This window comes from Hypomesus nipponensis, chromosome 8 (assembly GCF_054491055.1).
Source record: "Hypomesus nipponensis isolate SF chromosome 8, ASM5449105v1, whole genome shotgun sequence".
NCBI classification, from domain to species: Eukaryota; Metazoa; Chordata; class Actinopteri; order Osmeriformes; family Osmeridae; genus Hypomesus; species Hypomesus nipponensis.
Genome location: NC_140368.1, coordinates 13,240,001 through 13,267,241, shown reverse-complemented (window position 1 = coordinate 13,267,241; position 27,241 = coordinate 13,240,001). Strand labels below are relative to the sequence as shown.

Below are 27,241 nucleotides of genomic sequence, written 5' to 3'. Positions count from 1 at the left end.
TATTTTCCGGCACAGGTATTTTCTCTCTCTCTCTCTCTCTCTCTCTCTCTCTCTCTCTTCCTTTTTAGTGTAACAATGGAATAATGAGGGAGAGTGGGTGCGGAGTGGACCTCCAACCTTACCCCCCCTCACACACACACACACACACATGCGACTGACACATGCTGTACATGCCAAGGGAGCCACACAGGTAGCTGACCGACAGTCAGAAAGTAACCCCGCTGCCGCTGAACAAATCTTCACCCTGGTCTAGTCTGACCACGGCTACCGACGAGCCTGCTCTGTCTGCTGTACCTCCCTTATGCTCTCCTCTACTCTGGTCCTCTTTTAGAGGGGTTGGAAGAAGGAGGGAAGGAAGGAAGGAAGGAAGGAAGGAAGGAAGGAAGGAAGGAAGGAAAGAAGGAAGGAAGGAAGGAAGGAAGGAAGGAAAGAAAGAAAGAAAGAAAGAAAGAAAGAAAGAAAGAAAGAAAGAAGGAAGGAAGGAAGGAAAGAAGGAAGGAACGAAAGGAAGGAAGGAGGGAAGGAAGGAAGGAAGGAAGGAAGGAAGGAAGGAAGGAAGGAAGGAAGGAAGGAAAGAAAGAAGGAAGGAAGGAAGGAAAGAAAGAAAGAAAGAAAGAAAGAAAGAAAGAAGGAAGGAAGGAAGGAAGGAAAGAAGGAAGGAACGAAAGGAAGGAAGGAGGGAAGGAAGGAAGGAAGGAAGGAAAGAAAGAAAGAAAGAAAGAAAGAAAGAAAGAAAGAAGGAAGGAAGGAAGGAAAGAAGGAAGGAACGAAAGGAAGGAAGGAGGGAAGGAAGGAAGGAAGGAAGGAAGGAAGGAAGGAAGGAAGGAAGGAAGGAAGGAAGGAAGGAAGGAAGAAAAGTGTGGCAAGTGTGGTGAGTGTGGCAAGACTGACACCATCAGACTAGTCGTTTACCCTGCTTCTCACCTGGCATGAAAGTGAGCAGGCATGCGGTGGTTGCAGAGTGTGGACATGGCGATGTTTGTGGGTGGGGGTGAGTGAGGGCCAGGTAGGTCAGGCATTAATGAGCTATGAGCGAGTGGCAAGTCGATGAAATCGGCAGCGGAATCAACACTTTAACGCATGGAGATATAATGGAGTCAGTGTGAGAGAGACAAGACATACAGGACAGACATAAGAGTGAGAGAAAGAAAGACAGAAAGAGATGGAGAGAGAGAGAGAGAGAGAGAGAGAGAGAGAGAGAGAGAGAGAGAGAGAGAGAGAGAGAGAGAGAGAGAGAGAGAGAGAGAAAGAGACGGAGATAGAGAGAGACAGAGAGTGAGAGAGAGTGAGAGAGAGAGAGAGAGAGAGAGAGAGAGAGAGAGAGAGAGAGAGAGAGAGAGAGAGAGAGAGAGAGAGAGAGAGAGAGAGAGAGAGAGAGAAAAAGAGAAAGAGATGAGACATAGCGAGACCGACAACAAAACAGAGAGGAAAAAATGGAAAGAGTGAGATGAGCTAGATGGAGAGAGAGAGAGATGGGGAGAGAGAGAGCGATAGCGGTGATATGGTCCATGTGGTGGCAACACCTTGTCCCTGTCAGAAAGTGACACTCCCCAGTGATGTGTGTGAGAAGGCTTGGGCTGAGGCCTCGAAGTCTGGAACATTCTGACATCGCATATGGACCCGCCTGGATATATCTGGACTGGGAGGGAACCAGACCCCCATCAACCCTCTCTCCATCTCTCTCCTGTGAGCTCCTTCGTTTTTGATCCTAAGTGAAGCTACGTCTCGAGGTTAAGGGGAATGTCTGTTTGACCTAAAGGTGCTGACCACTCTGTGGGCCAGTTTACCCTCAGGGTAGGGTGGGCATCTCATGCGGCCTTCTATTTAAGATTCTTGATACAATGGAGATGAGTTTGACCAGGAGTCATCTGGAGAAATGAAGTCTGGGTGGCTTGAGAGCTTAATTACCTGGAGGGGAAGTAGCTGAGGCATTGTGGTTTACACTCTGTGGGACTCGTGTACTAACGCTTTTGCGCCCATTTCAGGCGTATTTGTTTCGTAACGTGCGCGTAAAAGCATGGCGAGGTATGTACAAACGTGCCGCACTGAGCGCAGACTGCCTGTCGCGGGAACTGATAATGGCAAGTTGCCCTTTTCCGTGTCATGCATGTGCATTCACGGGAGGGTCAAGGGGAAAGTGGGAGTTTCCCATAAAGAGATGGGAGAGGATGCGTTAGGTGCGCCGAACTATGCATTCCGCGGTATGTCCAAAAAACGCCCGTGGAAGCGCGCCACTATTTTGCACAAAGAAAAGCAGGTGTAAACCAGCAGAGGTGTTTCCTCACAAACGCCTCCTGGTGAAATGGCAGCAGTAATCCGAGCAAGACGTAGACATAGGCCAAGGAGACGAGCTGAAAGGATTTTTGCCACAAGGATCACACTTTTTCAGTTGAGTGAACACAAAATCATTACGCGTATTGATTGCATTGTTTTCGGGAGTTAGCCAATGACAGAAGAGACATGGGACAGTTGCATGTCTGTATCATGATTGTGGATGGACCAATGACTTTAGAGAACTGTGTGCTACAAAATGGTCCATTGAAGGATGTTCTTGGGGGTTCAGGACCATCAGCTGGGTACTGCTGGTGTCTGCTGGACTCTCCAGGTTCCATTCTAGAATGCTGGATGGCGCTGTATGGAATTGCCTTTGTGTCATGTTTTATGTTTGTGTGTTGATGATGGTGACGTTGGTAACGTTATTATGTATACGTCATGCACATTAACTCTGTACTTCATCCGACTTCAGCTTAACCGTCGCATAACATCGTATAACAATTGATGCTCTTAAAAACCCCCTCCCTCCCTCCCTCCCTCCCTCCCTCCCTCCCTCCCTCCCTCCCTCCCTCCCTCCCTCCCTCCCTCCCTCCCTCCCTCCCTCCCTCCCTCCCTCCCTCCCTCCCTCCCTCCCTCCCTCCCTCCCTCCCTCCCTCCCTCCCTCCCTCCCTCTTTAACTTCCACAGTGTCGTCTGTCTCCTTGCAGCATGGCAGCCACTTGGCATGGTTTGGGGCAGATAAACATTTAACTAAATGTTACACCCTCCAAATCCAGGATTACATCCTCCCTGGTTCAATATTTGTGGTTGGCAGTGGAGGGAGGCCTTTCAGCCTCTGAAAATGGAGGTTTAGCTTCACAAACATGCACCTAACTTGGTGCGGTGCTCCCCACACAGGGAGACTGGGTAAGGAGGGCTGCGTTTGAGCTGGGTTTTGTTGACATACCTCTGCCATCTTGGCAAGCTCCGTCCAGTCAGCTTTGTTGTAGCCACACATGATGCTGGATATAAGGATCTGGGGAGAGAGATGGAGAGAGAGAGAGAGATGGAGAGAGAGAGAGAGAGAGAGAGAGAGATGGAGAGAGAAAGAGAGAGAGCGAGGACAATGAAAGAGAATCATCGTTTTGTTTCCCCTCCCCCCACCGCCAACTTCATAAGTCTCCCAGCTAGCCCCCACCATCCCATCAAGGGCTCATTTGAACACATTACGAAATGGATCTTAGCGCTATTATTGTCTCTCATAAGCACCGTCAATTGGTCCTCCCTCTTTCCCTCAAAGTCACAAAATCAATATTTATAATTTTACAGGATCAGGCCAAATCCTGCACTGTGGCAGTGTTATTAAAACAATAAAAAAGACCAGAGAGGAGGAGGGCGAGAGATGGAGGAGGGTATTTGCTGGAAGCCCTGGGTGGATTACGGCTTCTTGTCTTCCCTCTCTGCTCCTCCTTTCGCTCTCTCTCCGTCTGTAGCTCTCTCTGTCTCTCCCTCTCTGTGGCTCTCTCTCTCTTCCTCTCTCTCTCTTTGTGTGTGTGTCTCTCTCTCTCCTCCCAGACACACAATAAGCCAGGCCATAAAACAGGTGAGCTGGGAGCTGCTGATTCATAATGCCCCCTGGTTTTAAGTAATCACGGAAATAAAAAGGAATGTGATGTATGACTGGGATGGAGAGGCGAGGCGAGCCAGCAGGTCTCTCCCACATAGGGCCTACCCCTGGGCTGTGAATAAGAGACAGCACACATCCACACAGCATGCATGCACACACATACCTGATTTTTCGGTCGCATTTTCTATAAACCGCACCCCACCAGAATGAGAGCTTTGTGTTTGTAAATCGGATTATAAACCGCACTGGAACATATGCCACACTTGATATGGGTACAATGATACCAAGAAAATTAAATCAAATCAACATATATATATATATATATATATATATATATATATATATATATATATATATATATATATAAATAGCCCTTTTTACACGCAAGCATTTCACAGAGGGCTTCACCAAAGCATAAGTTATTTTTCCGAAATGGTAGCCAGCTAGCTTTAGTTAGCTTCCAGGTTAAGTTAGCTAGCATAATACCCGTAGCAATGCTACTACCATGCGAGTGTAACAGAGTGGGACCCGTGAAACTCGCTCCTCAGGTATGTAGCAGGCCACCCGCGTCAACAAAGATCGAGCTCTTCTTTGGCGTAGTTGGTAGTGGTCACGTTTGGCAAGTCGGAGGTCGTGCGTTCGTATCCCGTGATTGGTGAGCGAACCCTTGTCGTGACGGAGCGTGGCTACAGCTGTTACATGCCCGTCACACAAGCAGCCATCCCAACCTGCAAAAACTCATTTCAGGGAGGTGGCTTCACCGGCTACGCATACATGCCACGTTACGCTGTGAGACCCGCATTCGAACGAGCACATAGTTGTGCGACGCTACTCCTTCACGGATTGAATAGCATTCACAAAAAAAGCGTTTCTACTGTTGTTTTGTTATAAAAACGTTCCGCTTCGAAATATAAACCGCACCACCACAAGAAAACATTTAAATCGGGTTATAAACCGCGGTTTTATTTCAGAAAAATACAGTACATACATACATACATACAGGCCGCACACATAGACACACGCCTACGCTGGCTGGCGCCGCAATCACACACAGATGCGCACGCAGAAAATTGCACGCGTACACACGCACGTGCATGCGCACTCAACACGCACGTGCATGCTCACACCCACGTGCACGTGCATGCCCACACATGCACACATACACCTTCACACACAACTTGTTGACAAGCCAAAAAGGGCCTCTGTTTGGATTGTCCGTATTCAACCTCCATCTCAAACTCATCTGAATCCAATCTTCCAAACGTTTCAGGTCATCGCTGTTTAGTGGTCGTCAATACACTGCTCCAGTGTGTCTAGAGATGAAATCCTCGCAGAGCCAAAGCCAGCCCAGCTCTTAAGCACTGCTACAGTACATAAGAGACGGCAATAAGCTCGGATGAAGAATGGGCGCCCTATCCAAATGCCACAGAGAGAGACGGCCGTCACCTCTTCCGTCATAAGGCCGCTGTCTAGCCACAACGAGCATTAAAACCTGCTTTCGAGAGACAGTAAATGTTACTCCCTCCAACAGCAGGTCACATAATAGGCGGAAAGGTTCACTAGAGGATATTAAACCCCCCCCCCAACTCCCCCCTCCCCCCCACCCCCCAAATCTTCCCAAGCCCCCCCCTCCACCGCCGCCGCCACAAATATCCGCTGGATATCAATCTCCCGGGGTGTTGCGCTCCCTCGAATCATACCCGTCACTTGGCCCATACCGAGGGCCCTTATACCACTCTGGCTTAAAGAGAGCTACATCACACTGGGCAAATAAAGCCAAGCACCTCCCATGCACTCCTGACATTTTACCATTAGACACACGCGGACCTCTATTTGAGATGTATTAGTCTTATTTGATGTTCTGAGCATTCTGGGATATTAAACATCCTCGCCGAGACGAAAGGGATAGAGGAGGGGAGGCCGATGCGTCCCGCACAGGAAGTAGACGAGGAAGCAGGAACGGGAGTCAGGCACCGAACCTGGAGATTTATTGACCGTTAAATGGCCACACTCAATGTTGTTTTACATTTGAGTCGACCTGCAAGTCATATACCATTGTTATGACTACCTATATCTACCAACCCTTTTACAGTGCAGTCATAAAGCACATAAAGAGTAACTGGGCAGATATATATATATATCTCTATATATATTGTGGCAACCCAGGGGCGCAGCACCTTGGACAGCAGCACCGGCCAGCCCGGGGTCAGGTGATCGGGGGAAGGTACGTCCGGGGTCCGCCCCCAGAAGAAACAACGAGCTACGGCACAATTTTCCAATATGCCAAATTATTTTGCGGACCCCTTGGCTATGGTTCGCGGACCCCTAGGGCCCACTTGGAGAACCACTTCTGGAATGGAAAAGATTCTTCTTTTTCCCCTCTTTGCCAGACTTTGTTAGAGACATCCACCCCAACTGTCTCAGATGTGCTCAGTGTCTCAGTATAATCTTGTTAGCACCTTAGCGGTGGAGACCAGCGCTAACAATACCAAACTGCCCCCCCCCACTACGCTAACAACACGTTTCCATGGAGACGGCGGACATCACCTGAAAACTGTCGCCCTCAAGCCTGGTGACCAGGGAACACACACACGTGTGTGCACGTGCTCACACATGCACCAACAGGAGTGGTCACAAACACACACACACACACAAATGATGTGTCTCTCTTCTATACTCCACTTCTTTACTATTGAGGTAATAGGGACCATTTGGGGAGTGCGGAGCCACAATTGGGGCTATTTGTCCAGAATGTTCTGACCTAAAACCTCAGGTCGTCACAAGGTCATCTAGAAGGGGTAAATGGGCCTGTACTTCCCTCTAATTCACTGTGTGTTTCTGGGAGATGACCCCCCCCACACACACACACACCTCCACCATAGGTGTTTTTATAGGTCACCGCTCCACTTGAGAAGACCAGTATCTCCATCTTGCAGGAGCGGTGGAAGCCCTGAACGACAGGAGCGTCTCTCCGTCCTCTTCCTCTCCGCTTCTTCAAGGGACCGTCCACTAATCTGTCCTAATCAGAGCAGGTATTTTCTCCTCCAGCGCTGTCACCGATCCCCGCCAACCGTGAGGGTGATTAGGGAGGACGAAGGGAGATGGGTGTCTGTGGATTTGCTACAGGACCGTTTACCTCCGTAGTTGGGTCTGGGTCAGCGTATTAGGACTCCTCAAGCCTAGAGGAAGGCTGTGGAGACGTTCTTACGGGTACGTAAGCGCGTTACACACGTGAGGCACACCCGCGTGGACACGGACACGCACGCGCCACCCTACAAGTCCAGTTCCTTTGTGTCCGACCACTTCTGAAGCGCTGTTTTACACGGGAACACCGTCTGCTTTGTCCCGCCTCAATTAGAGAAACAGCGAGAGGGGCAGATGAGGAGGACAGGCAGGCTGGTGTGGAACAAGCCCACACACACCCACACACACACACACCCACACACACACGGCCTTGCCTCACACACAATTCTCATCCAGATCAACAATGGCAGCAGGAGAGGACGGAGGGAATCGGTGAATAGAAAAACTCACTCAAATTCTGGAGGAGAGAACTCGATTCTTTGATAGTCTTTTGATTCTTTGATACCGCGGGCACGTTTTCCCCAAAATGTGAATTGAAGAAATTAGACAAATTTCACTTTCATAATCCCCCCACCCGCACCCCCACCCCCCATTTTCCTCAGCTAATGCCCAGGCGGATTCAGACACACGGCAGCATGGATGGATGAGTATGAACATAAGCCTAAATATAAGGCCTTCATCAACATGCATGGGACTGACATTACCACCAGCAACAAAGAAAACACAGACCAAGGCTGTATTCAAACAGTGTGATTAGCGAAACTAATTTGCGCAAATGAAAAGAACAAGTGTGTAATGTAAAGCATTCTCATGAAAGGGTTGTTCTTTGGTCTAATAACCTGGAATATTTTATTTCTCGAAAGTGTCTGGTGTTCATTTTTTAGAAGTACAGAGGCGTCTTTCGCCCACAACAAGAATTGCTGTGGGAGTCATCCATTGTTTGATGTTTGAACCTATGCATCGTCCGACAGTAAGGCCAAATCCCCCGAACCAAGCCACAACAGAGGCACACAGGCAGTAGCATCACTCACATGGTTGGGGAAGTCAGCTTTGAGCTCGGTCACACTCTGACACCAGTAGGCAGCCGTCTTCTCGCTGATCAGCTCGATGTTGAGGAAAGAGCCCTGGCCTGGTCCGAACATGGGCCCCGAGGTGGTCCCTCGTACGATCCTGGGGGATACATTGGTCACCAAGTCCTGAAGGAAGCGGTCAGGTGAACCAGACAGGAAGGAAGGGGGAGGTGGAGGAAAACAATGGTGATGAATGGGAAAGTATTTTCTTAGTTTTGCGTTGAGTTGAATACCATTTGAATACATTGTAATACTTATGGTATTGAATGTATATGCTGAATATATACATTGAATGTGACACGTTGTGAGAGGTTTTACGTATTTGGTTATTGTGTCTCAACACTAAGAATATACAGCTGACTACTGTTCGTTTCCAGTTACTCCAGAGATCTTTCAAATAACTTAGACACAAACTTAATGGAACCCTCTTTCCCTTCTCTATCCCTGCCACAATACACACTAAGCACTAAACAGTGTTGTTCCAAACACTTTACAGGGAACAATTCTAAATCTGTAGTCTTTATCCCTGCAGGGTTCTTTACAGTATGTGGCCAGGTTAAAAGTAGATATTTTGTAATGCCTGTAATTACATACACCTTCAGAATGATTCATTTACACAACTAGAGCTGTAAAAACAGCCTACTTGCTACTTCCTCCTGGATTGCAGCCAAACTAAAAAAAGAAAAAAAGAAACTCCTCGCGGGGCATATGTTCTTGGTTCATTATGTCTCTGTAAAACACCATAAAAAATACAATTATGGTCATATTTTACAAAAATACATGACACAAACTCGATAAATGTTATTTAATTTTTTTCCCTCTCCCTCCTCAGGGTGTTTGAGGCTGAACTGAGTTCATATTTAATCACACAGGGTCTCCTAAGACACTATCCTGTGGAGAAGATCAAGTCACGGAATAACAGCTAAAGAAAAGCTTTTTTGCGTAACTGAATAAACAATTGAATCTATCAGTTTGGTTTCAGTAAAAAATCTCTCTCTCTGGCAACTCTCTGTATTTCTCTCTCTCTGTTTCTCTGTCTCTCTATCTCTCTGGCAACACTCTCTCTCCCGCTCTCTGTCTCTTTGGCTCTCTTCTTTCTCCCTGTTTTATGTAACATAAGCTTGTCTTTTGCTGAATGAGCACCTTGAGATTCCACACCTCAACAGAACGCGCTTTCATTCTTCATTTTCCCTTCCTCTCTTTCTTTCACTCTCCTTCCCTCTGTGATAGATAGATTTGACTCCTCTGCGACAGATACATACATCAAACCTCAACGGTTTTCTGGCAAACTGTTCACCGACAGACACTGGGCCAAATGGCCGTACTGGCCAGTAGTAATTAGATTCTTGTGAAGGGAGACATTTTTCTGAAGTCATCCTCGGCTCCCCTCCCCTACCTTCCCCCCTCCACTCCACTCCCCTCCCTCCCTTCCTCTCCTCTTCAGCCAGGCCAGGACAAGAGGAGGCAGCTGGCAGCTTAGCAGGGCTAATGCTTCAACCAACCTGCTAATGGCTTTGGCAGATCACAAAACAACCCAACTACAACCAGAAGCACCGCAAGGTCAATCGCCCAGGAAAAAGGCACATACGTGCACACACATGGATGCATGCACACCCGCACACACATTGCTTAGGTCTTTCTATGTACAAATAAATGGGGTTTTATCAAGACAGTATTTTGTGGGATGTACAGTGTACATGTTGCCTGGTTAGCAATGCTAGTTATCAATACTGTCATCCCTACTACAGGATGGGATGACAGTATTGAACACCAATGCAGGCATATGGAATCTACATCATAATTAGGAAACAATTAAGATAATGGTGTAGAAACTTCATTTCATAACATTTGGACTTCCTTTTTCAACAACGTAGACAAGAAACCATAATTAGCTCTAATTAGGCCTCATTTGCATGTCTGTGATAAGACACAGCACAGCCACATCTATGTTCTCTCTCTCTTTCTCTCTCTCTTTCTCTCTCTCTCTATCCTTTTATCTACCAAATGGTGCTGCCGGTTCAAGTATTTGTCCCCGTAATGGATTCAAATAGGAATTTCACATTAAACACGTCCCTAATGCATTTATATAGTTAGGCTGACTGAGTGTAATTAGCTTGATATTGTCTCTACGTGTCTGAACAGCTAACCCCAAACAAAAAGTTTGCCAGCTACTACTACTATTACTACTACTACAAAAAACTAATATTTCCCGCTCTTTACTTGTGGCTGGGTGTGTCTGTCCGCCGCTACATGCTAACCTCCTATCTGCCGCTACATGCTAATCTCCTGTCTGCCGCTACATGCTAACCTCCTGTCTGCCGCTACATGCTAACCTCCTGTCCGCCGCTACATGCTAACCTCCTATCTGCCGCTACATGCTAATCTCCTGTCTGCCGCTACATGCTAACCTCCTGTCTGCCGCTATATGCTAACCTCCTGTCTGCCGCTACATGCTAACCTCCTGTCTGCCGCTACATGCTAACCTCCTGTCTGCCGCTACATGCTAACCTCCTGTCTGCCGCTACATGCTAACCTCCTATCTGCCGCTACATGCTAACCTCCTGTCTGCCGCTGCTAACCTCCTATCCGACGTGAAAAAAAAAAGACTAAATGTGAACTGTCGGTGCCCTGGGGTTGGACAGCAGGAGACTAGCAGGGGGCCGGCGGGGGGTAGGAAGAACCTTCTCTCTCCCCAGGGTCCTGAGGACCTCCATCTTCATCTGCGGCTCTGACTCCTGACCAGGCCCCAGCCAGGCAGTAGCTAGCTGCAGGCTGTATTCATGATCACAACCAAGAGTTTGAATGTGAACCGACTGGAGGGAGAGCGTGCAGACAGCCCAAAGGAGACGGGGAGAGAGGCGTGGGCCAGACCCGGGTGCCTCTCGCAGCACGACTGATAACGCCACCGTACCACTGTGCCCCGCCGCTTCTGCCTCTCCGCCTTCCTCTCGCCCCTCCCTTTTTTCCCTTATTCTGCCTCTCTCCTCCCTTCAACACATCTCTTTTCCTTCCCGCCCTCTGTTTCCTTTTGTGTGTGTGTGTGTGTGCGTGCATGTATGTGCATGCTTGAAACTCTTTTCCCGGAGAGTGGTTCATATAGATTAACATGTGCGCTGATCCTTTGTGACTCTGTCCTTTATGTCTCAGCACACTGGCGGTGCAAGGCGACCAGCTCCCTTTCCGCCTGCCGTTGGTGCCTGCCCTTCCCGCCTGCTCCTCCTCCCCAGACTAATGCCACTGAAGGGCTCCCGGCTGGTTAGGAAACAGGGCTATCCTGCTGTTCAGTAACAAGCAGGATCAGGCTGGAGAAAGACATGTTGGCACACACACACTCAGACACACACTCTCAGACACACACACACACACACACTCAGACACAAAACACAGTTCTTTGATTAGGTTGAATGGCATATATCCGTATATAGATATGCATAGAAACACACGCACACATGTGTGTGAGCGTGTGTGTGTGTTTAGGCGCCCACAGGGGGTTTATCATGGTCTCACAGGTCTCTAATCCTCACACTACAGCAAGCGGCCCTTTCACAGAGGAACACACGGGAGAAATACTAATCGAATATGGTGGACTGACACACTTACGTGCACACACGCGCACGGAAAATCTGCACAACATGCCCACACACAAGGCGTTCCTCGCACACGCACACACACACACACACACACTCACACGTACTCAGACACACTCACACCTAAAGCCCTGCTGGGGATTTTCAGCCATATGGGGATGACTAAACCAGCAGTTATATGCTCTCTGGTTTACTGGTCTTATCGCAGCAAATCCTTTTTTCCACCTTTGACGACATGGAGACTTTCAGAGTGTATCTGCTTTTTGGCAATGATGGCCAAGAGAGAGAGAAATCTGACAGCCTGGGTAGGTGGACTAACGGAGGCTGGAATTAATGCCCTAGCATGGTGAATTAACCGAATCTTACACCTCCCTAGCCCTCTGCTGTTGGGAGGGTGAGGGGGGGGGGTGAAAGTAAAGGGTGCCTCTTACTCAACCATTGTTATCTCGCCCCGAGGAGGCCTCGCTGTTTACTTCTTTTCTTTCCCCTCCCTCCCTCCCTCCCTCCCTCCCTCCCTCCCTCCCTCCCTCCCTCCCTCCCTCCCTCCCTCCCTCCCTCCCTCCCTCCCTCCCTCCCTCCCTCCCTCCCTCCCTCCCTCCCTCCCTCCCTCCCTCCCTCCCTCCCTCCCTCCCTCCCTCCCTCCCTCCCTCCCTCCCTTCTTCCCTCCCTCTTTCTTTTATAGCAGAGGGGTCAAGAGCGCTGCATATCGGCAAGGGGGAGATAATCCAACACATTAGGCTGCAGACTGAAGCTAATACCAGATCAAACACCCAGCTAGCTCCTCCTGCAGACTGGAGATCATCACTACCACAGCCAGGAACCGGAGACAGGGAGAAATAGCCTAGTCCTCACAACGCAAAAACTAGCCGCCGTCTCTCCCCACGGAAAATAATGCACACGGCAGCATGCTTTATAATGCACGCACCAACGAGATGACAAGAACACAGCATTGAGCAGAGAGGGGTTTTGCATTCAATTCAGAAGAAATAAGTTCATTAGGAATGCCGGAATGAGTCATTTGAGCTGAGGGGAAGGTTCCAGAAGAGGAATGTTTTCCACCCTCAGGACTGAGTGTAGGCGGGCAGCACCAGGACCCACTGGTACCATAATCACCCAGAGTGGCCCGCAACTCCACACATTAATCACCATAAGCAGTCGTGACAGAAAAATCAAAGGAGGGGTACACTCTCTCTCGCCACGACTTCAGCCAGACAGGCCAACAGGATGGAAGTGGAGGGAGAGAGAGAGATGGAGAGAGAGCGATGGAGAGAAAGGGAAAGAAAGAGAGAGAGATGGAGAGAGAGAGAGAAAGAAAGGGAAAGAGAGAAAGAGATAGAGAAAGAGAGAGAGGGAGAGAGAGTGAGAGAGAGAGAGAGAGAGAGAGAGAGAGAGAGAGAGAGAAAGAGAGATGGAAAGAGAGAGAGAGAAAGAGATAGAGATGGAGAGAGAAAGAGGGGGGGAAGGGGGGACACTGTGTACCAGCTAGGAGGCGATTTCCCCATCATCCATCTTCGTCAGAGAGCAAAGTGCAGATGTTACATTTGCTAAGCCATCATTAAATGATGATGTGTACTGCCCCTGCCGACCACGCAAACCTAATACACACACACACACACACACACGCACACACACACACACACACACTTACGTGCACAGAGAGGGGGTTAACTGGAGGCGGAAGAAAGCTGCAGTCAGCAATCTGCCCCATGCTATTCTCAGACAAGATGGGCCTGGACATTAAATAGTGTTGCTGTTGTTGGTGCTACAGTACACAACAATCCATTGTGTGTGTGTGTGTGCATGAATTTGTAATGTGTGTATGTTGGTGTTTTACGGGGGGTGGTTGTGGAGGGGTGTTGATAGTGTTAGAGGGGAGAGTGTGGCGCAGACAGTGAGAAAGTGTGCGTCGAGTGTGTGTGCGCGTGTGTTTGCACGTATGCACGCACGCACACGCGGGGGGGCACACGCGCGTGATCCTCATTGATGTCAACGGAGATGTGTGACAGAGATAGGCCCTGGCGGTTCTAATCCTCCCTACTGCTGCCAGCTTTCAATCTGGAACGCCTGGAACCCATGACGTGACAGCATCTACCTCACCAATCTAAGCAGCCCACAACATGAGATAAATCCTTAGACAACTCTGTTTACTTAATCTTAGTTGGGCTGCCTCTTGACCTCACTGCGTTACACTCTCTCTCTCTTTCTCTCTGTCTCTCTTTCTCTCTCTCTCTCTCTCTCTCTCTCTCTCTCTCTCTCTCTCTCTCTCTCTGTTTTGGGGGGTCTACATTCAGAGGTAAGTCATTATGATTTAGGTAGCAATAGGGGCTGACTAGATTACGGCCCGTTCCAGAACTTCAGACATGAGCAGAGGACATGATAGACGGAGCCTAAACAAATGAACATCAGACGGCAGGATATTAGCCAGGAGTGATAGATGAAGAAGGATATTGTCTGTCAGTTTGGTCATTAGTCCTCCTCACTGTCCACCTCTCCTCCACCCCCCCCCCCCCACCCCCCGTTCCACCGTTAGTAATTTCTCTCCTTTTCGTTCTCTCCATCGGATAACCCGAGTTCGGACTATCTTTCATGCACGCGGAAGGGGAGAAATCCACTTCTACCAGAGTCCTCCCTAGAAAACGGTTTGGGAGGTGCAATGCTACTTTGGCTGACAGCTTTATGCACTTAGCTATCACCACCCTGATGAGAACAGACTGGATTTAGGCCCTTTGCATGATTGGGAAGTGCTTTTATTATCTTATTGTCTGTTTGGACAAGACGTCGACCTCACGCCGACCCGAGTGGGTTCCGCTGTTTGTTCGAGCGTTGCAGCTCGTTACTTTGTGACAGCTGTGATCAAGGACGAGGGGAAAAAAACACACACCCACGAAATAAACAACTTGCCTCAGCTGAACCAGGAAAACTCCTTCTTTGATTGGAAGAGGGCACTCTGGGAACGTGACCTCCCCTTTAAGGCCCGGTCGACCCTCAAACGCAGCTGAGCGAGGTGTTGGACAGAGCGACAGACTGGGAGGCTCACCGCATTAGTGAAACGCAGCAGACATCTCCGAGCATCCTTCGGCGGTCCACTGAGCCATGCAGGGAGGCAGTCACTGGCACTCTGATCTCCCAATTAACGGGCGTATTTATCAAACGTAAACATGGAACTGCATCTAATGAGGCTGCCGCCATTTCCCTTCCCCTCTTCTCTCTCTCTCTCTCTCTCTCTCTCTCTCTCTCTCTCTCTCTCTCTCTCTCTCTCTATCTCTCTCTCTCTCTCTCCCTCCCTCCCTCTCTCTCCCCCTGTATTTTGTTGTTCTCTCTGTCCCGTTGTTGTGTTCTGCGGGGCAGGGTAGCCTACACTGGTCATTAGGAAGTTAAACAAACACAAACAGCTGGACTGTGACTGCTGTCTGCTGCTTCGCCAACACGGCACCTCTGGTCTCGCTACCGGCGTTGTTGTTGTTGCTGCTGTTGCTGCTGTTGCTGCTGTTGCTGCTGTTGATATGCACGAAGGCTTTCCAGACCACTCAAGGAACAAAGAGCCTGGTTGCGTTTGTGCACGCGCGTGCGCGTCTCTCTGTGTTTCTGTGTGCCTTCGCCGTCCGTCCTTCAGTCCATCCTTCCATCCTTCCATCCATCAGAATGGCCACACATGTTTACACGGAAGGAAGCAGGCAGAGTGTTGGTCATGTTCTACACCCGCTTGAGCCGTCATCGTGCAGTAGGGTGACACACACACACACACACACACACACTCGCACAAACGCACGTGCACACACTTCACCCTGTCACTCCCTTGCTTTTGTACCTTGGAAAAGTCCCCGAATGTGTGCCAATTAAACAATCTCTTACCATGCACCCCCCACCCTGGGTGTGAAAACACGCTCACTCATACACACTTACACCCACACTCATTCCCTCACTCGCACACAACACCCCCGCCCCACCCCCACCACCATCCCACCCCCCCCCCCCAAAAAAACGTCTTCAAGACTGCTGTGCAAGCTTAGCCTAATTAACCGTCAGCTTAATTAGACAATTTTCTGTGTAATTAGCAGGCAATTAGTCAACACCTCTCAGATCTCACTGACTGCTTTGACAGCCATGTTCGTGGGCGCTGATTCCAGTCAGAATCATCGTCTATGTCGACTCACTTCCCTAATGTGAAACAACTGTGAAGGAGCCCACAGCAATCAGCCCTGATGAGCGAACGAGTAGGGAGGAGAGAACACATATTAGCGCAGGTTGACATGGGGGAAATACGCCGAGTAATGTAATGCGGACCCCCCTGTCTCTCTCTCTCTCTCCCCCCCCCCTTCTCCCCTCCCCTTCCCAACAGCTGGGAGGCCATTTTGAGTCGGCCTGCGCGCCGCCATTTTATTCTCGCAAACGAGGAGCACAAAAAAGATAAGAAAAACTGATCGGTGTAGAAGTGGCGGACACGTGTCAGCTGCTAGGTCGGAGAAATCTACGCGGTGCATGCCCTTTAGGCCAACACCTACACACACTGATACATGTGTGGAAGCATGTGTAGGTACACATACCTACACATACATGTACACCACACATACATGTAAACCAGCCGACGTTTCTACGAGTCATCATTGTGTGTGGTTAGACCAAGGCCTGTATGCTGCATCCCTGTCCATCCCTCTGGTCAAAGGGAGATTTAATTTCCTCCCTGCTGGTACTGTACATTATACACAGTCCAAACACCCAGAGGTTGTCCACGCAGAGAAGCAGCTAATTACTGTAGCCAGAGGCATCTCTTTCACATGAATAACGGGCTCATTGACTTGCCATACGGCAAACTACTTCTCGTTATTTATTAGCGGTTGAAAAACACCAATGGCATGGCGCCGCGTCTACATGACCCCTGTGACCTACCGGCACTTAATAAAAACACCGGAGCAGTTGATTAAATGATGCCGTTAATGAGTACAGGGAGATTTACGGAGTTAGTTAAGAGGACGCAAGTGCGACACTAGCGTCAGATGTGCCCGTACATACCGTGGGATTATGCGAGGGTGTGGTGGGTGCTACGCTAACGGACAGCCCCAGAGTTTACCAGTGAACAAAGTCAACGTTTGTCATTTAGTCAACGATAGACTGATATTGTGTCATGCGATAATAACATACATGTCTTGCCTTTTGCAGAAGTCATTGCCTGAAGCAATTTATTGCCTGTGTGCGGTCATACAATACAGAGGAAGGTTGGGAATAAGGAACTACAAAATCTCCGTGGTACCAACTATCGCACTGGTGCATGGTCCAACTGAATTTTGTTCTGGTTCCAAAATCCAAATCATTTGGTGTCTTGGTCGCGCTATTATTACGGAATTTGAAGAGATCGGCTCCACCATATGGATGGAACTTTGCATAATTGAGTAAGAGGCTTTTTGACATTTTTAAGATACATTTTTTTGTGGCATTTCTGCTTTTTTAAATTCACGATAGAGATGGTGTGGGAGACGGCAGGAAATGTGGGAAGAGAGAGAGACAGTGGATGCTGTAAAGGGCCTGGGCCGGATTCTAACCCAGGTTGCCGCGAGGCCTCAGCCTGCATGATGCGTGCATTAGTCCCGTGAGCCACAAGGGCCCCTGGGTTGATGCCATAATAACCAGGCGGGTGTGTATGAATCCGATCTTCCCGAATCAGGACTCCACTTCCAGTCAAACAAAAATGAGTCCAGTCAGCTTTATATTAATACAGCGTTTTGACATCACTTGCATTATGTGCTTTTCTGGTATTAACCAAGCAGTAAGTGTTTCAGCCAAATGGTCCCTTTTTACCTGTGATTTGGGAGCAATTCCCTTGATTGCTCATTTAGCTCTCCATCATGTTGGCTACAGCACTGCAGTCTCCTTTGTAACATCTTGTGCACAAGAAAACATTCTACAAAGGAAACACTGGATTTCAGACACATTTGTCATTCCATCATGCGCTGAGGCAAGGTTCTTGCTTACAGTAGGAATGAGTGAGGTGGCAAACAATCAAAAATCTTTCTGCAATGGAAACCACTGCGATTTATTTATCAGTAAATAGGCTTGATTGACTGATTGTCAAATTGTGACTTTGGAAATAAACTGAAGAGGCTGTTTTCGAAAAAAAAAATCCACATCGTGGCACCCTTTTGCGAAATCTACTCAAAGGCTCAAATATAACATCTGAATATCCATATCGCCCGGAGCACTACCCATGTGACAGCTGTGTTACACCACATTGGGGAGCATCATTTTGCCCTAATGCTCTGCCACCAGTGCTGAACACCAGAGCAGTCCCACACTAGGAGCATAATTCACCCACCAACAGTTGTCTCCAGACCTGTGCCGAGCCAAGCCGAGCCAGGCCAGGGCCGACTAGCAGTAGATAAAGTCTCCCATCTGTGTGTAACTGGGTTAGGGCCAATCACAGGTGTGATGCCTCCCACCCGGAGCAGTGGCGGAGGTTAACTAGGCCTGTCTGCGCCTCATCTGTCCCGGGTACCCTCGCCGCGTCGCCACGGCATCGCCGCGGTGACACACTGACATCCATCAGGAGATCTGGTAATTAGCCTCGCCGTGGAAACCCACACGGCCATGTATCAATCAGAAGGATCTTACTCTCAGGTAATTGGTACAACAGGAGGAAAAATGTACTCGTCAGTGGAAGGATAAGGAGGAGGAGGATGGGTGAGGGAGGGAAAGCGGAGGATGAAGGAGGGAGAGGAGGAGGAGGGGTGGAGGAGGAGGAGGAAAAGAGGGCGCAGACAAAAGGCCATTGATCACCACTGGAGACTAACCGTGGTCTCGCTTTGCTCCCTTGTTTTTTTTGAGACAAGGTCTCCAATCCCAGGGAGGCAGATAGCGAGGTGGGGACTGTGTGTGTGTGTGTGTGGTGGTGTGTGCGTGTGTGCGTGGGGGGAGGGAGAAGGGGAGGGGTAAACGGCACATTTTTTCCTATCCAACACAGTTCATTAATTCTAATTAAGGCTTGCCTGGTGCGCCACACCCCCAGCTTTGTTATCTTCTCTTCCATCCCCCCCCCCCACCCTTCCTCCCCCCACCCTTCCTCAACGTCACCAGAGAGCTGGAACATCTTAGGTAGGAGGAGGATAGCACATCGCTTTGACCACAGCGTCTCATTAGACTCCCCTTGGTAGGCCTGGCCTATCTAATAATGATCCAAAGCTCGCACTGCAAGTACAGTTTTGCGCTGTGTCTTGCAAGGCCACATTTGAACATGTCTGATGATTTGTGCATGCTGGCATGCAACTAGCATTACCAGGGTCTGGGATGTCAACAATGTTTTCTGAATGAATTCATCTTGTTGTCATCGTAATTGACATTTTAGGTCTGTTTAGTAGTGGTAGGAGTAGGTGATTCCCCATGGGATATTGTTGAGTGGCACCAGGCAAGAAAAGGACAGAAATATAGAAAATTAAAATATAGAAAATGAGTTAATTTGATTTAATAAAAGGTAGTGCTTAGCACACCGGACAAGGACACAAAATAGGGCTTGTGTTCTAACTTCTGTACACTGTCTATTTTTCTCTCTCTCTCTTCATTTGCTTCTATTAAGTACATCTAAGAGCATTTGCTTGCGGCTTTCGCCATCCTAACCCACCTTCTCTCTCTCTCTTTCTCTGCATTTCTCTTTCACTCTCTCCATTTGCCTCTCTTAAAAATAAAAGAGGGTTGACCTTTTAAGGATGACAAAGGGCTGGTCTATAAAACACGTGTTGGAGGCAGTGACTTCAGTCATCTCCCACTCTGTTCTCCATTATGTCCTGTTTCAACACACCAGAGGCGGTACAGACCACAACTGGCAGGTACCAAACAATCGCCTCCTGTCAGTCGCGCAGAGAACTCCTCGGTGGAAGTCGAACTGAATTTTGAAGTCATTTTGATCTCAAAGACACTTTCTCTGAGAGACGCATGAAAATGTGTTTGGCTCAGATCAGTCACGACTCTTCAACTTTTTGCCATGTCTCAGTGCTATTTGTTTATCCCTAAATGATTTTCTTTGCCTTGTCTCTCTTTTCTCATGTTGTTTTTTTCACTTTGAGTGCATATCCATTTCTGGCTTCGCTAATCGGGAGACGTCAGCGAGCGCAGAACAAACACGTTCCTGACTCCCTCCCACAATCTCCAAATAAGAGAAATTAAAAAACGTAATATGTTAACTTCAATAAAGTATATTTTCAGAGCTTCTTCTCTCACAGAATCATTGATGAAACTTGACTTTTATGCCAAACAGGCAAAAGAGTATTTTGAATTGGCAGTTTAAAGTTCTTAAATTAACGTGATCAGACAATGTGTAGTAATGTGGAACTATCATGAAGCAAAGTTTAGAGAGTTATTTGAAACTTTGTAATACTACATTCATTTAATCATTTGGTGAGGAAAATCACTACTGATTTGTCTTTTTTTGCGTGAATACGTCAAGTAGTGTTCTGTCTTGACATCTTCACCAGCCACTTTATTAAGTACACCTGTTCAATGGCTTGTTAACACAAATAGCTAATCAACCAATCATATGGCAGCATCTCAATGCATTTAGGCATGTAGACGTGGTCAAGACAACTTGCTAAAGTTCAAACAGAACATCAGAATGGGGAAGAAAGAGGATTTAAGTTACTTTAAACGTGGCGTGGTTGTTGTATTTCAAAAACTGCTGGTCTACTGGGATTTTCATGCACAGCCGGCTCTAGGGTTTACAATGTATCCAGGGAGGCAGTTGTGTGGACAAAAATGCCTTGTTGATGTCAGATAATGGGCAGACTGGTTCGAGATGATAGCAAGGCAACAGTAACTCAAACAACCGAGGTAGGTAAGACCACACGTCAGTGTACTTTCAGCTAAGAACAGGATACTGAGGCTACAATTTGCACAGGCTCTCCAAAATTGGACAATAGAAGATTGGATAATTGTTGCCTGGTCTCGATTTCAGCTGCAACACTCAGATGGTAGGGTCTGAATTTGACGTAGACGACATGAAAGCATGGATCCATCCTGCCTTGTATCAACGGTTCAGGCTGGTGGTGTAATAGTTGGGGGGGATAATTTCTTGGCACTCTGAGTCCCTTGGTATCATTTGAGCATTGTTTAAACACAACAGCCTACCTGAGTATTGTTTCTGACCATGTGCATCGCTTTATGACCACAGTGTAGCCATCTTCTGATGGCTACTTCCAGCAGGATAGTGCACCAATCTCAAAGCTCAAATCATCTCAAACTGGTTTCTTGAGCATGACAATGAGTTCACTGTACTCCAATGGCCTCCAGTCACCAGATCTCAAACCAATAGAGCACCTTTGGGATGTGGTGGAAAAAGAAATTTGCATCGTGGATGTGCAGCAACTGCGTGAAGCTATCATGTCAATATGGACCAACATCTGTGAAGACCGTTTCCAACACCTTGTTGAAAGTATGCCACAAAGAATTAAGGCAGTACCTTATAAAGTGACCAGTGAGTGTATGTAAAATGCACGTGTAAAACAAGTACACATAAAACTAGGAGTAAAATAGCTGCATGTAAAATATTTATATTTATCAGCGATGAAAAAAAAAAAAAAAAAAAAAAAAGTTAGCTTTCTTCGACGTCTTCGAAGTGGTCGGCCGTTGCAGCAGGAAGTACTCGGCCTACCTTGTCCAATGAGAAGGTCTTGGTGAGAGCGAAGCCCCACCCCTCCAGGAAGGCCCTGCGGATCATGGCGGTGGAGGTGGTGGGCGGGGCCGAGGCCAGGCCGAAGGGGTTGGGGAACCTGAGGCCGGCCATCTCCACGCTGATGTCAACGGCGTCGATGGCACAGTGGAAGAGGGGCAGCGCGGGAACGCTGGGGACGTCTTCACCATGGAGAGACTACGGGGACAGGAGATACCAGGTCACTCAGGGAGACTCGACACCGCACATCTGTCTCATCCCTGTTCTCCTCCTATCTGTTCGCCGACTATCTGAGTCGAATTGAACTTCAACAAGAGAGAAATGGGTGGGAGGAGGGATTTCAGGATATCCAATCTGGATATATCCGCAAGGAGATACTGTATATCAGTGCAATATTGGAGGCATGTTCCTGTCAATTGTTTGGTCCCATTGCAATGAGTCCATAGACTTGCTAAGTAAATAATAAACCCAGCCCTTATGTTGCCAATTCCCTAGGCCCGAGGAGTTCTTTTAGATTAGGAGGTGAATAATCCACAGATGATCCCTTTAATTCAGAGATACTGCGAGACGTCAATGATGAGGTTTGATGAAAAGGTCATAAGGCTTAGGCTTTATGACATGTAAGACCCCCTGAGCTTTGACTCTTTCTCTCTCTCTCTCTCTCTCTCTCTCTCTCTCTCTCTCTCTCTCTCTCTCTCTCTCTCTCTCTCTCTCTCCCCCCCCCCCCCCCCTCTTGAAACACACAAATAACTGGGGAACCAAACTAAGCCCGATCCAAACCTTAACCCTGCAGTGTCCCAACACTAAGCACACACTAAAGCTATCCCACGAAGCACTGAACCACCTCTGTTATGTGGATGCACACACACACACACACACACACCTCTCCTCGCTTGCTAGCCTCACGGGCCTTGGAGGCTAACGTTCGACATCCCCCTCGTCTCGTGCGACACGGGAGTGTGTTCAGGCTGGGGAGGAAAGCGTCCACCCCTCGCCCTTCAGACAGACGGCAGGGCTGTGTGTGTGTGTGTGTGAAGGCAGCCATATGGGGGGGGGGGGGTAAGAGAAGGATGCTGCCTCCCCCAGCGCTCGGCGTGGTTGTTTATCTTGCCGCGTTGCACCGCGGCAGCGGCAGCCTGTCTTTTTAATTAGCCCGGCGTTTATCGTCAGCCCCTGATTGCTTTTGTAATGATGTCACAGGCGGCATAATGAATGAGGAGGTGTCAGGCGACGGGGACGCGCCCACATGACAGGCCGGGCGCGGCGCTCTCCGCCGGGGGAGAGACCGACGAGGGGAGGGATACAAGGCGGGCGGGGCGGGCGCTGAGGCGGGGTACGGGTGTGTGTGTGAGTGGGGTGGGGGTGGGGGGTGGATGGATCAGCAGCAAAGAAACGTAAATACAAAAGAGGGCATTATTGCAAGGGCTGAGGAGGTGGGTGTTTTTTTTTTTTTTTTGGGGGGGGGGGGGGGGGGGGGGGGGGGGGTGAGCAGTGCTGGTGCTGTCAGGAGTTGACATGTTTTGAGCGGTTCCTCCTGCCATGTCTGCTTGGGAGACGCTTCTGTCGCCTTGGGTGCCACATATGAAGCTGACCTCAGACATGAACAGATAAATAATGTCTTCATGTATGAAATAGCGACTCTCGGTTTTCTCCCTCTCTCTCTCTCTCTCTCCCTCTCTCATGTTTTCCGTCTCTCTCTCTCTCACCTCACTCTATCATTAGATCTGACAGTTCTTGCTGATTAACTACCAGGCATTATACTAGGTCTTTGCATACATTAGGATGTCAGCATGTGCCTGAATCCAACCAAGCACATGAAAGCACAAATAGGCTAAAAGCACAAGGGCTTCATAATGTGTTCTCTGAAACCGAGACCCCAAAATGACACCTTTTTTATCGAAAAACATGTAATGCCTGGATGGGGACATGCAGTTCAGCTTTATTTCCGCACAGCTCACATATTAATTGGGGACCCTTCCTGTAAATTGCGTCTATTCATTTCCCCTTCTCCGCTCCATTGCTGTAAAATGGGCAGACGTTCTGCAGTCCCCCTCCTCTCTCCTTCCCCTTTCCTCGCCTGGTTTGCGAGTGGTCATTTTGTCTACAAATAAACACTTACCTCTGCTTGCTGCTGACCGGCGGAGAGGCCCCTACGATTAACCTGCCGGTGAACCAGGCAGGCACCTCCCCACAGACATGCTGTCCCCTCGCCTCGTTTCAAGGGGGGAGGGAAGGGGGGGGGGGATGCCCGGGGATGAGGAGGTCAGGAGACTGGCAGGGTGTCGCCTCGACCCCGCCCCCCCCATTTGACGGTAAACGGTGTGCCCCCCACCCCCCCCCCCCTTGCGGCTCCCTGATCACATGACGGGGGGGCTGAAGAAACTATGCACCCCCAGCCCCATACACATGCCCAGCCCTCTCTCTTCCAGACCCCAGATTCTAATCCTGTCTCTGGGCGGGGGGGGGGGAAGGGGGGAGAGAGGTCAGAGAGAGAGGCCAAGTACAGACCCATTTACTCCTGCACTCTCGCTCATACCTTGGGAGTTCACACGGTAAGTGCTGTGATGTCACGGTGGCATCTTCAGTTTGCAAACACACCAAAACACACACACACCGCTGAGTGGTTTGGCCAGTGGTGTGATGCGCACTAATGTGTATCTCTTAGTAAGTGTTTCCTGACTTGACCCACCCCCAAGAAATAAAATACGATTGTATTGAGATCACTTTGATTTCCTCGTTCCTAATGGTGGGGTATTGACATGCTGTTGGTGTCTCCAGGATCCGCCTTTCAGGCCTAGCCCCAGTGTGGCCTCACCTTATCACTGCTTTCATGCTGTAGTGCGTATGGGTGCTGAGTGGATACTCCACAGGATTGGACCTCATAACTGCCGCAAATCAGCATTCATTTTACAAAAAAAAAAAAAAAAAAAAAAAAAAAAAAAAGAAAAGATATATCATGTTTTTGTTGCAGTTCTTACCTTTCATATATTTGACAAAAATGTTCATCCCTTTTTCCCCCCTCCTTCTTTCCTCCTTTCTCGCTCTCCCCCCCTCCCTTTCTCCCAGGTACTTTCTAGTGGCAATCTAATTAAGCTTAGCACATTTCCATCGCCAACTCCTGGGAGGCAGCCCATGCTAGTTAGCACGCAGGAACGGAGCAAGCTGTTTATGTAGCATGGAGACACACTGTACTCGACAATGCAGCCAAACAACCGTTGCAAATTGCTCCAAGTATACAACGGTGTAGGTCACGACCACGGAGCCAAAATTCATTACAGCCAATAATGCGGGGAGAGTGATTAGAAGCAGATTTACATGGTATTAAGGTATACCGAGCGCATGGATCCCTCGTACACAGCATTTTCTCCTTCGTAATTAATTAGTGGTCCAGATCCCTCCTCTCCTGGTGGGGGTTCAGGACCAATCCTGGAGCTTAATACCAAACATCTGGTCTGGCCTCTGGGGGAGGGAGGAGGTGGGTGGGTGGGTGGGTGGGGTGGACCCGGTTTAGATAGTGTGTATTGCGTTTGATATGAGCCTGTAGCCTGTATGTATGTGTTCAGTGTAATAATGTTTGAGTTTGTATGTGTGTGCTTATGTGTGCGTGTGTGTTTGGTATACAGCGTGTGTGTGTGTGTATGTATTGTGCACAGCGTGAGAGTGTGTGTGTGTGCTGGTCGCAGCTGCAAGCGTTTGTGCAAGTGTGAGTCTGTGTGTGTGTGTGTACTGTATAAAGGGTGTGTCTGTGTGTGTGTGTGCTGCCTGTTTACAGCGGTGCGTGAGTGCGCGTGTGTACCGTCTTCAGCATATGCCTGTTTGTGTGTGTGTGTGTGTGTGTGCTGTTTACAGCTGCGAGTGGAGGCGTGTGAGTGCACACTGTACCCGGCGTGGGATCAACCCACCTGCAGGTACTTGTGGAGGTGCCAGGAGGCCTGCTTGCCGTCGTTGACCGACTCCACCGTTGTGTTGGCCAGTCCGGCCACGTCCCCTCCAGCAAACACCCAGGCCTGGCTGCACTGCATGGTCTCTGGGTCCAGCTCTGGAAGCCCCCAGCAGTTCAGCCTGATAGGAGCCAGGGCCTCCCTCACTGGAGCCCACAGAGGAGGGACCAAGGAAGGGAGAGAGGGGGAGAGAGAAAACGTGAGAGGGAGGAGAGAGTGAGGACGACGGGGGGGGGATGGGGGGGGGGGGGAGAGGTAGTGAGAGGAGAGACAGAGAGGGGAGATAGGGGAGTAGATGGGGGAGAGAGGGGAAAGAGAAGGAGAGGAGGAAGAGAGAAAGGGCATAGAAAGGGAGAGAAAAGGGAAGGACGGGGGAAACAGGGATGCAAGGGGGAGAGGGGAAGGAGAAGGAGCGAGGGAGAAAGAGGGGAAGACAGGGATTAGACAGGAAAGAGGGAGGGAGACACAGTGAGAGGAGGCCCAAAGTACCGAAAAGGGGTGAAGATGGACAGAGTCGGGAGGGGGCGGGGGGGTTGTGGCGGAGCAGGACGAGAGGAGGAGGGGAAGGACAGAGATGGAACAAGAGTGAATAAGAGAGGAAGGGAGAGAGGAGAGAGAGCAGGAAGCGAGTGAGTGTGATAGACCAGAAACCATACTGAGAGCAATATGAGGTGTGTGACATGACAAATGACAATGGGTGGATTTGCGCTCTTTTTTTTTATTATTTTCTCTTTGACTCTCTCCTTCTCTCCATTTCTTTCTCTCTCTCTCTCTCTCTTCTCTCTCTCTTCCTTTCCGCCGCCCGCTTTCTCAGCTGGGTTAATGTAACATCTCCTGATGCATTTCATTCACCATAAGGAACGTTAGCCAAGATATACTCTGTCAAACTCATCTACATTATAAAATGCTCTGGCTCTTCCTCTTCTCTCTCTCTCTCTCTCTTTCCTCTCTCCCCCCCCACCCTCCCTCCCTCCCTCCTTCCGTCTCTCTCTCCTCTCACACCGATACCATTCATCTTGCAGACAGAATGCTTTTCAGCATGGACGATGGCCTGCATATATCAATGTTTTTTTTCTGTTTTAATACAGATGTACAACAGTCGGGAGATTGATTACGTGCTATTAGACTCTGGATGGGGGGGGGGGGGGGTGTACCTTTCTGTTGAATTCAATGGCAATACCCCTTTGGCAGTAAGGCGAAAATGTGCAAATAACATGAGTAAAAAGGAGCATTTTCCATTGTGCTGGAGCTTTCAGGTTCAGTAGTCATGCTGCATGGTGTCATGTGCTGTACTGTGTCCTTTTGCTGAGGGCTGAACCTGAATGCTGTCAAACACTCTGACATCGAGCGGAGAAAAAAAAAAAAAAAAACATGGTCGCCCCATTCAATTGGAGGAATTTGATTCTGAAACGGAATGGACCAGATTGTTTGGACAAACGAAGATTGAATGAAGCAGTACCAGATCATTCAATCGGGCATAGAACACACAGACAGACAGACAGACACGGACAGACATACAGACGAAAAGAAAGGACCGTGGAAGAAGCTGGGTTTTTACCGAAACCGCAGCGTGGAGCTGAGCTAAAGCTCGTTTTTCTTGGGTGAAACCTGGTGTCGACTTGAACAAAGCTTTCAAAGAATCATGGCTACGGTGGGAGTTCAAACGCGCCCATTACAGGCCAGCCAGAGTGATTAATGCTCTGCTGAGGTCTGTGTATTTCACACACAGGAGCTACAGAAGAGGGTTACATCTCCACACCCTCAAATGACAGAGAAGGCAGCTCCATATCTGTGTGTGTCGGTGTGTGTGTCGGTGCGTATGTGTGCGTGTCAGTGTGTGTGTGTGTGTGTGTTCTCTGGGTTACGCCCCCTATGAAACTCAGCAAAAATCACCAATCAGCCAAATGTGGGTTTGCCAGGGTGTAATCATTTGTCTGGAGCTGCACAGGGCCAGCCAAGCAGGCTGGGAGGGAGGGGAGGGAGGCTAGGAGGTAGGGATGGAGGGAGGGAGGTATAAGGAAGGAGGCAAGGAGA

General features: G+C 49.0%; 1 protein-coding gene across 2 annotated transcripts in view; it reads right to left on the bottom strand.

Moving 5' to 3' along the window:
• Nucleotides 1-27,241, bottom strand: part of dpyda (dihydropyrimidine dehydrogenase a) — a 123,764-nt gene that overhangs the window by 44,140 nt on the left and 52,383 nt on the right. For both annotated transcript variants that reach the window (XM_084703342.1, XM_084703343.1), the window contains 4 exons: nucleotides 25,169-25,353; nucleotides 21,249-21,464; nucleotides 7,995-8,159; nucleotides 3,220-3,288 (listed from right to left, as the gene is read on the bottom strand). In XM_084703342.1, the coding sequence (XP_084559468.1) occupies nucleotides 3,220-3,288; nucleotides 7,995-8,159; nucleotides 21,249-21,464; nucleotides 25,169-25,353 (635 nt within the window). The remainder of the gene's footprint in view (nucleotides 1-3,219; nucleotides 3,289-7,994; nucleotides 8,160-21,248; nucleotides 21,465-25,168; nucleotides 25,354-27,241) is intronic.